The sequence below is a fragment of the Cryptomeria japonica genome, chromosome 2 (assembly GCF_030272615.1).
Source record: "Cryptomeria japonica chromosome 2, Sugi_1.0, whole genome shotgun sequence".
NCBI lineage: Eukaryota > Viridiplantae > Streptophyta > Pinopsida > Cupressales > Cupressaceae > Cryptomeria > Cryptomeria japonica.
Window position 1 is genome coordinate 78654649 of NC_081406.1, and position 14475 is coordinate 78669123.

General features: G+C 43.0%; 1 protein-coding gene across 4 annotated transcripts in view; it reads left to right on the top strand.

The window, feature by feature from the left end:
* The window catches only part of LOC131078866 (uncharacterized), a 226354-nt gene that overhangs the window by 63636 nt on the left and 148243 nt on the right, over positions 1-14475 (top strand). For all 4 annotated transcript variants that reach the window (XM_058016693.2, XM_058016694.2, XM_058016695.2 and 1 more), the window contains one exon: positions 8351-8595. In XM_058016693.2, coding sequence (XP_057872676.2) covers positions 8351-8595 — 245 coding nt within the window. The remainder of the gene's footprint in view (positions 1-8350; positions 8596-14475) is intronic.

Here is a 14475-nt window from a genome sequence, read left to right on the forward strand (position 1 = left end):
GAACTCGGGAACGGAAGACACGGATGGCGCACAGACACAATGGGCCTACCCATTGGTGAAATAAACCCAGAGGCCGACGACGCCCGAACAGAACTTTACACAGGAGAAGACACGACAACACGAGAATTTTCAATTTTGCTCCAGGTAGCCATTCAGACCTACGTCCGACGAGAGGCGGCGGAGGCAGAAATCCCACCAAGTGCCGTGTGGACAGCGCTGGAGGTTAGCCCGACAGTAAACCGGTTGATGAACCACCTCCCCCGGTTGCTTGCACAGGCATCGCTGGCACAACAGGCCCGCCTGGAGGAGATTGCCCAGGAAGAGCGACGACAACAAATCCTGCAACGCTACGAAGAGAACAGCCGACGGGAAACAGAACGAGATGGCGCCAGGCCAGGAGGAAATTGAACCTTTGACTTATGCCCAATAGACTAAATAAGGACAAAAATAAAAAGATACAAAGTGACGAATGGGAAGTGGCACAAACCGCGTTGAATCTCAGACAGCAGATAGAACGAAGGCGTAGGCTAAGGCAGCTTGCCGAGGGACGACCGGCCGAGGGGTTGCCCGAAGGGAACCCAGGAGGTGTCACGGAGGTTGCGGAGGCAAAGATAGACGGAGAGAACTACACTGTCTACACTGTTGTAGGGCTGCCAGAAGGAGTCACGGAGGTTGCCGAAGGAGAACTCTACAATTCGCCAGAATACCACCGTAGGGTAAGAAGCCGCGAAGAGTTGGTGGAACAAACAAGGCGAAGTCTAAACCTGATCGACGCTACCAGAGACTTGCTAAAGAATTTGTCCATTTTAGAGGACAACCGGAGGGAGACAACAGAAGGTGACGGTACGACCGAAGGTGCCGAGGGAGCACAAGGGTACCGTACGGGAGGCAATTTGTTTGGTTCGGTGTCAGCAACTTTTTTCGGAGGACCCACGAGTGGAGGTTCAGTTGTAGGAGGCGGAGGATTGCCAGGTACAAGCACACAAGGAATTAGAGGAGCGAGACCCAGCGGTGGGATGGCGAGTAAACAAAAATTGCCAAAGTTCACAGGGGAGGGCAAGGAAGACCCCTTACGGCACTGCCGTACATGTGAAACCATTTGGTCCGCCAACGGAGTAACAGACCAGGATGATTGGGTACAGCAGTTCCCAGCCACGTTACGAGTTGCCATAGATTGGTACTCCGATGTGGACAAGCAAAAAGTGGCCACGTGGGCCAATCTACAGAAGGAATTCACGGGGGAGTTTCGGTTGCTCCGTGATGACAATGAAATTGTAACGGAGATATACAGTACCAAACAAGGTACCAGGGAGACAGTACGGGCATACAGTCGGAGGCTGAAAGAACTCTTGGGTAAAATGGAAAGCCAACCCGCAGATGGATTGAAGAAACGATGGTTCGTTGAAGGGTTGAAATCCTCCCTACGGAGGAAGATGAAAATTGTACCCCCGACGTCATATGACGACGCTTATAATAGGGCGATGGACCTGGAGAGCGAACAAAAAACATCAAAGAAGAAGAAAAGTAATAAATCCTCATCCGAGGACAATGACTCTTCACAGGAAAGCAGCAGCGACGACGAGGCTGGCAAACGGGTGCAAGCGCTCCAGAAAGACATGGAGCGAATGAGAAAGGAATTCAAAATAATGAGAAGCACTGGTTGGAACGAAGGGGACATATGGTGCACTGAGTGCAAAGAGGAAGGGCACACAAAGGGTACTTGCCAAAAGAAGGCATTCTGTGAGATTTGCCAAGTGATGGGACACTCCACCAAGGAGTGCCCATACAACATGAAAACCCGAGGTACGCAAATGAACCAGGTGCTGTTCACGGAGCAGGCCACAACATCCGCACCAGCGGGTACCGGCCAACATACTAACACAACGGCATCATCTGGAGGATACCGGGACAACAGACGCGGTGGCGGAAGGAATAGCAACAGTACCAATAACGGAAGCCGTATCCAGTATGACGCCAAGGGCTGGCCAATTATCCAATGTAGGGCCTGTAATCAGTGGGGGCACTTCGCCCGTGATTACACGAAGGAAGCCACCCCTCAGCACCTCTACCGTTGGTGTGGGCCAGGCGACCATGAGGACGCAAATTGCCCGCAGGCAGGGGTTAATCTCCTCAACATTGAGAAGGCTGAGAAGACTGGTGAGAAAGAAGTACTGGCGATCACCCGTGCCTAGACGAAAAAAGCCACTTATCCCGACCCCCGTATGGAGAAGGAGAGATTACGGGAGGCAAAGGCCAATATTGAACGTGAGATGACGACCGAACGACGGGACAACGAGGTGGCGAGTACATCATTCCGTACGGAAGCGGAAAATAACATCATTGGGCAAATATTGCAGATGGAGGTGTTGATAAAGGTAAAAGACCTTCTAGACTCTATGCCACAATTGAGGACTGCCATCCTCACCAATGTGCAAAGCACCGCATTGTCGAGTATACCACAGGTAGGGGTACCCGCCACCGTATCGTCGAGTGCACCACAGGTAGGGGTTCCCGCCACCGCATCATCGAGTGCACCACAGGTAGGGGTTCTCGCCACCGCTTCGAAGAGTACACCACAGGTGGAGGTTTCCGTCAGCCCTTCGACTGACCCGATGTTACTAGCCTTGAGCAGTGGTAGACACCTAGCTGTGGTAGAAATGGGTGTCCGTGGGACCATTCTGAAGGACACCATTGTGGACGGTGGATCTGGGGTGAATGTACTACCAGAAGAAACATGGAAGCGGCTGGGGAAGCCCACCCTATGGCCACCCACATTCAACCTGGTGGGAGCGGACCAACACGGCATTAAGCCACTTGGCCTGTTGATGGCCCAGCAAGTGACGATTGGTACGCAACCATTCTTGTTAGATTTCGTGGTTATTCCCTCGAAGAAGAAAGGCTATGACGCCATCCTGGGGAGAGCGTGGTTGATCAACGCGAGGGTAAACCACAACTGGAAGAAAAATACACTTTCCATGGAGAAGGGAGGGCGGAAATATACCATTGACCTACACACCCAAGATGTTGGCGAAGAGTTCGCCTCTTCCAACTCGGACTCAGAGGACTCTAATAAAGGGGAAGGGGGTCCCGATGAAAGCAAGGGCAAGAACGCGATGGAGCCGAACAGTGAAGGGGTGCTCGAATTGGAGGGATGTTCTGAAGATGAGGTATGCTCACTTAACGGGCTCTTCCACTGGCAAATGGAGGATTACAAAATGTTCCAAAGCTACAGGCTCGAAGTAGAGGAACCAGAGCAACCAACAGAGGTGTACGTGTCGGAATACAGAGAATATTGGAAGGGAGACGCCCCAAACCCTGGCGACGTAAATAATCCGAAGAGTGTCGGCAACGATTGGAACCCTGTGTGGAAGGCCGCAGCCTTCAAAATATTTATTATACTTCTTCTTCTTATGTACGGGAAGGAGACCGTGGTTCCTGTAGAATTTGTGGTTCCAGGTCTTCGGATGGCCATTGAAAATAGACTTGCCACCAACAGGCCCAAATTGAAACCCTACCACGCGAAGTGCGCAGGGGACCCGAGAGGCCGGACGGACACCCGAGAGCCCGAAGGGGGACCCGAGAGGATGGAAGGGGACCTAAGAGGCCGGGCAAACGACTCGAGAGGCACGGGACAAAAGCAGGAGACTTTTGGGTGAGGAAAACTGAGAAGGATGAAGAGCGATCCCAGAGATAGGGGAGTCGAGCCGAAGACTCTCTAGACAATATTTAAAAAAAAAAAAAAAAAAAAGAGGAAATAAAAATTTGAAAAAAATCACATGGGCGTACGACAGCGACCGTATGGTCAAAAAAAGAAAAAAGAAGAGAAAATGGCCACCGTACAGTGGGACCAAGGTGACACCACCGTGCGGTGAAATCACCAAGGTGACACCACCGTGCGGTGGAACCACTGACGGTGACACCATCGTGCGGCGGTCACACCGTGCGGTGGGAGCCACCGAAGGTTGTTGCCGAGACATGAACCCACCACCGCACACCGCACCGACCATCGCACAACACCGCACACCGCACAGCAAGGGATACAGGAGGAGGAAGACGCACCGCACGGCCCGATCAACACGCACAGCAAGGGTTACGCACACCAACGCGCAGCAGCCGCAAAAGGAAAAAGAAAAAAAGAGACCAAGCCCGCACAATCCACACAGCCATGTAAAGGCAAAACGACCGCCACAGGTAGACCAAGCAGCCGCACGATTGGAGGTGCCAGTGCTGTTGTTGATCGGAGGTGTGTCCGTATGGTAAGAAGGGTGTCGACCACACGATCGGAGGTGCCAATGCTGTTGTTGACCATACAGGGAGGTTGTATGGCCGGGGTGCCATCAGTGCCAAAAAAAAAAAAAAAACGACGACGACGACGGCCAGATTTAAAATGATTTGCTGGAGTTTGAAGCTAGGACACTGGAAATTCAGAGTGGAAAAGAAGGGTTTTTGGCATCTTAAAATATCACAGAAATGATGCGTGCCATGGACTTTTGTGGGGTTCTGAAGGTTGTAAATTGGTGTTGGCGGCGGGGGCGCTGCCCCTTGACCCCGCCCTGTACTGCGACAGGGAGCGCACCTGGGGCGCTGCCCCTCGACCTCGCTGGGGCGCTGCCCCTGACCCCGCGAGGGGCGCTGCCCCTCGACCCCGCTGGGGGCATTGCCCCTAGACCCCCAGTTTATGTTGAGCTACAGAAGACCACGGGAAGTGTTGTGGTTGTCCGTATTGTGAGAAAGAAGCTTGCAGCTAAGCATTGGCGGGGAAGCCATAAGCCGTAGAGGGAGACGGATTTGGAGGTTGGGAACAAACAGAGTTTGAGGGAAGGCATTGCAGGTCCACGCTGTTGTATGACACCAGGGAGTTATTCAGTTCAATTTTTAGGCTTTGGGGGAGCGTGATGGAGGATTTGAGGTGTCTCCTAACATTTGTGCCAGCGGATTGTGGCCACCTCCAGGCATGACTGGTACGCTTTGAGGAACTCGGAGTATGTCTTGGTTGGACGTGAGGTTGCCTTGGTGGATGCATAGAGGGCTCAGGAGGAGCTGACCACCAGGTTGGAGGCAGTAGTCGCGTGAGACTTAGTTCAGCGTATGCAGGAGTTGGATGCCGGGAGAGCAGCACGGGTGGCTATTGAGGACAAATTGGCTAGGGAGACAGTATCATTTGAGTAGTGGTTGGTGGAGGCTGAGATTGAAAAACGTGTTTTGCAGACAAGTTTGGTTTAGGCACAGGAGGACTGGGATGTCAAAGGAAGCAATAATGGTGAAATCCACACTTGAGCATCGAATGGTAGCAGAAAAGGATTTTCAGGCGAGGACGCAGCAGGTGTATGAGTTCCGGGCTCGATTGGCGTCAGCAGTTCCTGCAGTTCTCTACCTTGGTTTTGTTTAATGTCATCTCTATTTTGTATTAAGTCGTCCGGAGTCGACTTCTTTTCTTGGGGGGGATGATGTTGCCGGGAATAATCATTATGTTATGTTGTCATATTATGTTTATGTTGTCGTCGGTAATAATGAGTTACGGCGGTCAGTTAGTTAGCCAACGGGTAGGTAGTTGGAGTCGCGACGGTTGTGTCGCACCCCTTCGGCTATTATATATTGCACTACCTTTCCTTCTTAGAGAATCATCATGATAGTCGTGTCAGATGTAATGTTATAAGCACTTATTGTACATGGACTGTGGAATTAATATAGAGACTGGTTATTTAATGTATTTCCATTATGTTTTGTGCATTTACTTTCTGCATTTAACCGTTTACCCGAGAGGGCAAACAGAAATAAATTATTAAATAATTAAATAATGCTAATATATTAAGAAATAAATTATTAAATAGTATTAATATATTATATAAGTTCATTAAAAAAAAAGAGTTAATGCCACTGTTTATTACCCCCCGCAAGAAGTGGTGGGATGGGAGTCGCAGCCCTGGGCTGCGACCACCGTCACAACCCTTCCCACGGAAGGGACCCCGTGGTGGGACGCAACCCCTCCCCACCTCGGGTACAAAGTAAGACGGCTTGCAGACCGAAGAGGGAAGCACATATAATAAAGGGAAACGGGAGGAAGAGAAGCTGTGCCAGTAGACTGCGAAAAAGGTAAGAGGTTAGTTTGTATGCCGCATGAATATATGTGTGTGGACGTGTGTGCCACACACGTACATATATGTTTATAATGGATCTGTCATATGTGATATATCACCAATCTCTTTGACAGAGTTATAGTCTTATCATAATGTTGTCTCATAAATATGTACAAATATACGTACATGTGTGTATCCACACACACATATATATATGTATGTATGTAGGATCAATAATAGTAATTAAGAAATATGTAGAGGCAGGCATAAATTATAAATTAAAAATGATAATGAAATATAAACTGTTATATGAATAACAATAATTTGGCTACGTGATGGAGGCTATTGGGAGAAAACCCCCTTAGCTTAATTCGGGATTATGATAATCCTTGGTAGGCAGTATATACTAAGTACTCATATGCATATATGTTAAAGGCTTGGGTGTCAGAAGCTCACCCAAGAAGAGATGGATCTTGCCGGTCCTCTCTGGTAGACTTGGATGATAAGATGTATCATCCAAGGCTGGAATTGATCATATATGACGATCTTCCTTGGTAGGCTTGGATGTAAGATGTTACATCCAAGACGGGAATCGAATTATCCATTGATTTCCCTGGTAAGGCTTGGAATCATAATGGATTCCAAGAAGACGGGCATTACAACCGCCTAAGGACATATCCCAATACTTCATTCGTATCCTTTTTATTACCTAAGAATTGATATTTGTTTTAATTAAGTAATTGAAGTTTAATTGCAAATTAGATTAGTAATATATATTTTGTTGCATTCTAACAGTCTGTTTTGCAGGAAAGTGATCTATAACTAGTAGGGACATTACAGTATGGAAGATTAACTTTGTGATACCTATACTCAAATAGAAGAAAACCTATGCTAGCCTTTGCTGGATTTTCCAATAATTCAATTTAAGATCATAGACCTAATAAAATAATGAGTCTCTCAATTATTTTAATTTTGAGAAAGGGACATGACAGTGTAAAATACTAAAAAGGGTAGAGGAGTTGGTCAATGTGCATTCCAAGTTGTGCCTCCTTCCATATAAGTAAGTCGCGTACAAGGAAAAGGTGATGAGGAACTGGGATGTAGCCTTTAAGAATACTGACTTGGATGCTATTGTTGCACATTTTCTTCATCTGAATTGAGGATGAATGGAATGAGGTTGCCACACAGGATTTACATGGTGGGGCTAGTGTGAATGGTACCAGGGCTGCTTGTGGTTCTAATGAACCAATTGATGCTCTTGATGAAGAGAAATATGATGATTATTGATTTGTAATTTTGTATTGATTTTGAAATTTGAAACTTAATTATCAATTATTACTATTAGCTGCATTCTCAATTTTGTATGTTTTGAAAAAATTATGGTTGTTTTTAATGTATGTTTAATATTATATGTTGTATGACTCAACCTAGCTGTATTGAACCTGAATCTTTTTTGGTGAACTCTGAACCTCAAACCTAAACCTGAACTTGCAACAACTTAATATAAAAAGTCATAATTTTTAGAACTAAAACATGGGAATAAAAGCATGAGAATTTAATTATCAATTATTACTATTAGCTGCATTCTCAATTTTGTATGTTTTGAAAAAATTATGGTTGTTTTTAATGTATGTTTAATATTATATGTTGTATGACTCAACCTAGCTGTATTGAACCTGAATCTTTTTTGGCGAACTCTGAACCTCAAACCTAAACCTGAACTTGCAACAACTTAATATAAAAAGTCATAATTTTTAGAACTAAAACATGGGAATAAAAGCATGAGAATATAACATATTCAGATTCCAGAAAATCTGAATATGGACTTCTTATAATCCCAAATGATTGCATGTGCCAAAGCTAGGTGGCAATTGTTGACGAGGGATGACAAACCATTTGTGAATTAAATCCATCTTAATCTCTTTCCAAAATGAGATGCCCTAAATATTACTAAAGTTTTTTACATTGAATATGATTTTGAGTTACAGTTAGTTGCAACGAAATGCCATACTTTTTTACGCAATCCTTGGAAGTTAATTTGGCATGGACATATCCATAATCAAAGCTTTTTAAATTCTTTTTTGTTCTTTTTTCCAACATTGAGTCTACATGTCAAGTGCCTTTGTACTTTAAAATCACATGTATTTCATATGATGTTTTTCTTTGTGTTTCTTGCACTACTTTGCAGTTTCTATGTACTTGTGTGTACTTGTCATTGTTCAGTGCTTATTTGATTTGCAGGTATTGTATTTGCTAATAGTTTGTCTTGACAGAACCCATTGGAGGTGAGATAACCATAATGTCTGAAACTGAACTTATTGGGAAGGGTCGTCAGACAGCAGCAGAGATACGTTTAATGGAGCAGTTTCCAGATGTTGGTGAATGGCATGGGCACAAATCAGCATCTTCAGGAAAGCCCACATCAACCAGTCAAAGGTGTTTCTATACACCAATTCCAGTTTCTGTTAAGTATAAAGGGATGACTGCAGAGGAGCTTACTGCAGCAAATATTGAGAAAGTAAATATGTTTATTATATAAATTTTTTCATTTATATGAAAATATTTTTTCTTTATTTTTTCTATAGTTACTGGTTAAAATTTAAAGTCCTTTTTGTGCTGAATTATGTGTTGATCTGGTCTTGAATTAGATCCATGGCTGTCACCTTCCCTTCTCCCGACAGCAATCTCCTTGATCTGGACAAGCTCAAATCTAAACTGATTGGCTAGGAAGGAGGTGTTCTCCCTCTAGTATATGTTAGCTCCACCGCAAATCAGCTCCTTGCAAGAAAAAAATAAATCAAACCTTCAGTCCTCTATCTCCTAGTACGCACAACAAAGCATGCCAAAGTCTAGTTTTCCCTTTCGTAAATACAATAAGTGCTCCCTGAAATAGGCTACACCCCCAAAGAACTCCTTTGGGGAGGAAATGGAACAAAGAATTCAGATGCTCAAGGAATGGGCTTTGATCTATGGATTTATGGAAGCTTTTCTTGCACCTAGGGCCCTCAAATTCTAGGCTCAATAAATTTGGAAGCTTAGTGGATTGGTTGATCTTCAACTGCTGCTCAATGGTTTTTTTTTGGGATTTTTGCCTGCAAGGGATAGTACACCAAAATTTTTGAGGAGGTCCCTCGCCCTCAACAAATTTGGACAATTTATGAAGCTTTGGGCACTTACTTTCAAGTTTCAACCCAATAGAGGATCTACCAAGCACAATGTTGGCACTCTATTTTGCTATGTCTCTTTTCTTTGCTCTGCCTGTGTTGCATTGGCTTTATGCTTGCCCAACTTTTATAAACAATTTGAGATAGTATAAGTGGGTTTTCTATGAATCAACATGTTGATTAAAATGCTGCCATTGTGTCATCCCCTGTATGCTTATTGTGTTGAAAGTTGCAAAGATTTAAAAATTTCACGTGTTCGGTCTGTTTGGGTCATTTCCTAAGTCTGTGTAGGTAGTCATATTTTCAGATTTTACGGATTGTTCATCAGAATGTGCCATTTTGCTAATCACCACCTTTTCCCTTAGCCCCTATTGGCTTTTTAGACTTCCCTTCTCAGCATACCTTTCCCTTTCCCCCTGACCTCCTGGTCCCTTACCATTAAATTTCATCTGTCTTTCAGAATGGAGTTTCATATTATCCATTACCCAGGTGCTTCATTTAAATCTTCCCCAATTACTGATTATAATAACCACCACATTTATTTTTTAAATTATTAATTTATTGCGATGGAAATGAGATACAATCAACTTCCTTTCCACTTTCTGATCACCAAAATCTCAGAATGTATAATGTCCCCCCTTTGAAATATGATTTAACGATAAATAATAATGATAAAATTAAAATTAAATAATAATAATATATAATAACTAAATGAAGGAGAACTAATAAATAAGCTATAAGTAACATAACAACCAAATAATAATCTGCCTGTGATTCGTGTCCAGTCATTAACGGAGATTGCTGTGACTATCTTTAATAGATGAAGCATGGTGATAACCACTTATCATTTGAGAATAATGCCTTACCATGCGATCCATTAAGGAACCCAATTATGTGTTAACAATCGCTAACTAAGATGTGCAATTAGATATTTGTGAGAGGACACGATTAGGAAAAGGTTTATCTCTCCAAACATAAGGGCACAACTCCTCGCCGTCTCAACCTTGAAGACATATTAAAGGTGTATCACATCCTCACAAAGGAATCGTGTGTTAAGTTTTAGTGATCAGATTAGATAGACAATAATTCACACAATTGCACAAAGATTACCCTCGGAAAACCTTCCTCTTGAAGGTGAAAAACCCAGCAACAAAGTATATCTTTATTCTTCAATACAAGAAATTGCTTCACACTTGAAGCTAAGATGGTGATAAAAATTTATCCTAGACTGTAGTAAGAAATTCGAACTTCTATGCTGGTGAATCCGACTTCTATATTAGTCGATTTGCTGAAGGAGACTCACACAATAATGATCAATATGATGTAAGGTTTGAATTCGATCTGCTTCAGAATAAACTAGAACTTCAATAAAGAAACCACGATCTGCTCGCTGTGTAGATGATGCGAACCGCTGGAGATAATGATGTATATTATTTCGATGCTTTGAAGGAGAGAATTAATGGTTCTATATACCCTTACACAAGGTGGTGCCAACGAACACATCTTCTTGGAAAGTCGACTCTCTATCATCACGTCTCTATTAAGAACCGATTAATGCTAAAAGTCACTTCTTAATCATCAGTGATTACAAACATGTCTTAGTTATCTTTAGTTAACAAAACCGGTTCAATGGCAAGGTATATAAGTCGAACAAATTAAATGTGTGTTGTGACCATTTCACACATCGCCCCATTAAAATGGGGACCCCCTCTTTTTGCTCGTTTTGCCTGTTCTTTTTCTCTGCTTTTTAGGGTTTTGGTAGTTTGTTAGTTGTCTGGATTTAGGGTCAAGCCTTAGGGTTCCCGTTTTGACGTTTTCAGGCCAGAGTCCAGTCAGTCTTGAGAGCTCTTTTGAGCTTCCTCTCGCAGGATGCAATTTTGAATAAAGTAAATTCGCCAGAAGCTAAGTAAGTTGGTCTATTTTTAATTGGAATTTTGAACAAATTTGCCTAAGTGTGATGATGAAATTGTGAATTTTGTCCAAATGAGTAATTTTGACCAAATTTTGAGTTTTTTGATATTTGATCCCGGGCATTGGAAATGATTTGTTTTTGCCTTGTGAAGTGATTAAAATCCTAAAATCATGATATTTCGGCCTGTAGGAGCAAAATCGCTCCTGTCCCTCAGTGAAGGACCGGAGCTCGTTTTCAAAAATCTTACTGTCCCTGCAGGGTCAAGATGAATTTCGAATTGGAAGTGATAAAGAAAGGCGTGATCTTTCCGTTGAATATAAATTGAAGAATTTCACGAACACGGAAATGCCCCAGGAGTCAAAATCGCTCCTGTCCCTCAGTGAAGGACCGGAGCTTAAAATCAGACATTGCTTTGTTCTTGCAGGATTTTAACAACTTGACAATTTGAAGAAGTCCAAAGAGATGCATTTTATCAATTGAATATAATTTGAGGGCACAAACATGAAGAAAAGTGGACCAAACATGCAAAATCGCTCCTATCCCTCAGTCAGGGACCAGGGCGAAATCCAAGTTCGCTCCCGTCCCTCTCCCAGGGACGAGAGCGAGATTTCTTATAAGGCATGTTTTAGGCAAAGATCAAGCAAGTTTTAAGTTTGAAGGCAAGAAAGGAGGTGAATTGAACCCGTTGAAGATAAATTGAAGATTACAAAACATCTACAAGGGACCCAAATGCCCAAGTTCGCTCCTGTCCCTTAGTCAGGGACCAGAGCGATTTTTACTTTAGACAAATTTCTTGCCAAGTAAGAGCAAATTCCAAGGCATGGATAAGTGAGATGAAGCCTACAAGAGCAAGATCGCTCCTGTCCCTCAGTCAGGGACCAGGGCGATATGATGATTATATTGCCTTTTCGCTAAAGTTCAAACCTCTCCAAGTCAAGGTGAAGGGTGGCAAGGGCATTTCGAAACGTCTCAATGAAGAACGAAGTATCCAAGGTCGCCAATGTTGAAGATATTACACCAAGACACCCAGTTCGCTCCTGTCCCTCAGGCAGGGACCAGAGCGAAAGTGTTCAAATGAGGCTAAATTCGGGTTGCTATTCGCATTTTGAATGTTTGAAAGGGAGTAAAGGATATTGTTTTGCGCTTTGAAGATAGTTGCAAGTTAAGATGATAAAGATTTTGCACTAAATACCTAAGTTCGCTCCTGTCCCTCAGGCAGGGACCAGAGCGAAATTCCTATAAAGGCCTAGATTTTGAAAGTTTATCAAGTATTAAGTGGCCAAGGGAATCAAAGGACTTCATTTTACACGATGAAAGATATGGCAAGTTGATGAAAGCAAGCATGAGCTCAAAACCTTAAAGTTCGCTCCTGTCCCTCAGGCAGGGACCAGAGCAATATTTTTCATATTGGCCAAATCCTTCAAAAAATCACGTTAAGTCAAGATCATGCGAGGTGGTAAAGGGTCTAAGGTATCTTAAGAAGGTGATATACAAAGGTTTCAAACGTCAAACCACTATCAATTGAGCCAAGGAAGCTATATCGCTCCTGTCCTTCAGGCAAGGACCAGAGCGATTTTCATTAAAACACTCATGTTCCTTCAAAATCATGACAATGCAAAGGTACAAAGGATCGAGGACGTTATTTGGAAGGTGATGATCGAAGAACAAAGGTTGAAAGATGGCAAATTTTGGCTAGAGCTTCAAGATCGCTCCTGTCCCTCTCCAAGGGACCAGGGCGATAATCCTCCAAACATCAAATATGCCTTGTAGAAGTCAAGTGAAACAAGCGTGGAATGGAGAGACAATGTCATTGCTTGCAATATAAAGAGGATTGGTGATTAAAGAAGCGAGATCAAGGAGAGAAACACCAGGATCGCTCTTGTCCCTCACCAAGGGACCAGGGCGATATTTGCTAAAACACTTGTTATCCTTAGAACATCATGTCAAAACAAAGTTGCAAAGGGTTTAAAACGTCGTTTGGAAGGCAATGAACGAGGAGTTAAAATCAAGAACGAAGAACTTCAAGTAAGAACATAGGGATCGCTCCTGTCCCTCTCCAAGGGACCAGAGCGATATCACCTCAAGAGGCACTCATTTGCAAGATCAAATCACCCAAGTTTGAAATTCCTAGTAAAAATGCCAATTCCAACGTAAGGATGGAGATTTTAAACGTCAAAAGTGCAAGAATCAAGACCAAGTTGATGGATCGCTCCTGTCCCTCAGTCAGGGACCAGGGCGATGAGGTTTGTATTTTTCATCTTCAAATTTTGATGCCAAAGCAAACATTTTTTGAATTTATTTAAATGCTAAAAATCGATAAAGTTTGAAAATTCAATTAAATTAGCATTTAAAATATAGCGCAAAATATTAAATTAATTATTTTGGCCTTGTAAAAAATCGAATTTATTAATTAATAAACAAAGGCATTTAATTAATTAATTAATTAATTAAAAAAATTAAATGAAGCGCTTGGATTGTGAGGTCGGCCTTTATTATTTATTTAAAAATCGTTTTAATTGCTATATTTTGCAAAAAGTCGGCCTAGAGGTGAATATGAGGTGAGCGCTTATAAAGGGAGGGTGAAAATTTTCATTTTCACATTATCATTTTATCATCTCACATGCGATCTTGGAAGAGGAAGTGCGAATTGTGTTTAGAGAGTGCGAATTTAGCAAAGGAAGGCGCAAGCATCATCAAAGGAGGTGCGAACCTTAGTTTCCATATTGAGCGAACTTGCCAAGGACATTGAAGATCACGTCAAAGACATCCCCAAGGGTGGCGAGTTGATAGGAAGGACGTTCGCTTGAGAATTCACGTGGAAAAGGCTTCAAACTTTAATTTTGCCTAGGCGATTTTCTTCATTTTGCATTTTAGAGTTAGCTCTCAAGTGAGGTATGGCGATATGGTCCCTTGTTTTGAATTTCGGATTTTGATCGTCATTGCTTCAAGTTTTGAATTTTGAAATTTTGAAATTCAATAGCTCAATCGTTATTTAGGAAATGATAACTCAAAGACTTATCATGAAGTTTCCTAAAATTAATCTAGTCTATGTTATGCATTGCAATATCTAGTTACTTATTTTGAAATGTTGTGTAGGCATCAAATGGAGATCTTCTCAAGGAAAATCAAGCCAGATCAAGAACGATCAAGCAAGGACAAGGACGACCTTCTTCCCTCCAGCCTAGCATCGACAAGGACGGCCTTCTTTGGACTAACGTCATCAGGGGCGACCTCTTCCAATCCAGCATCCCAAGGCGAGGTACATCGATCATCCTGCAAATCAAGGACACAAGAAGTTAGAACAAGGGTTCGTGGAAGAAGC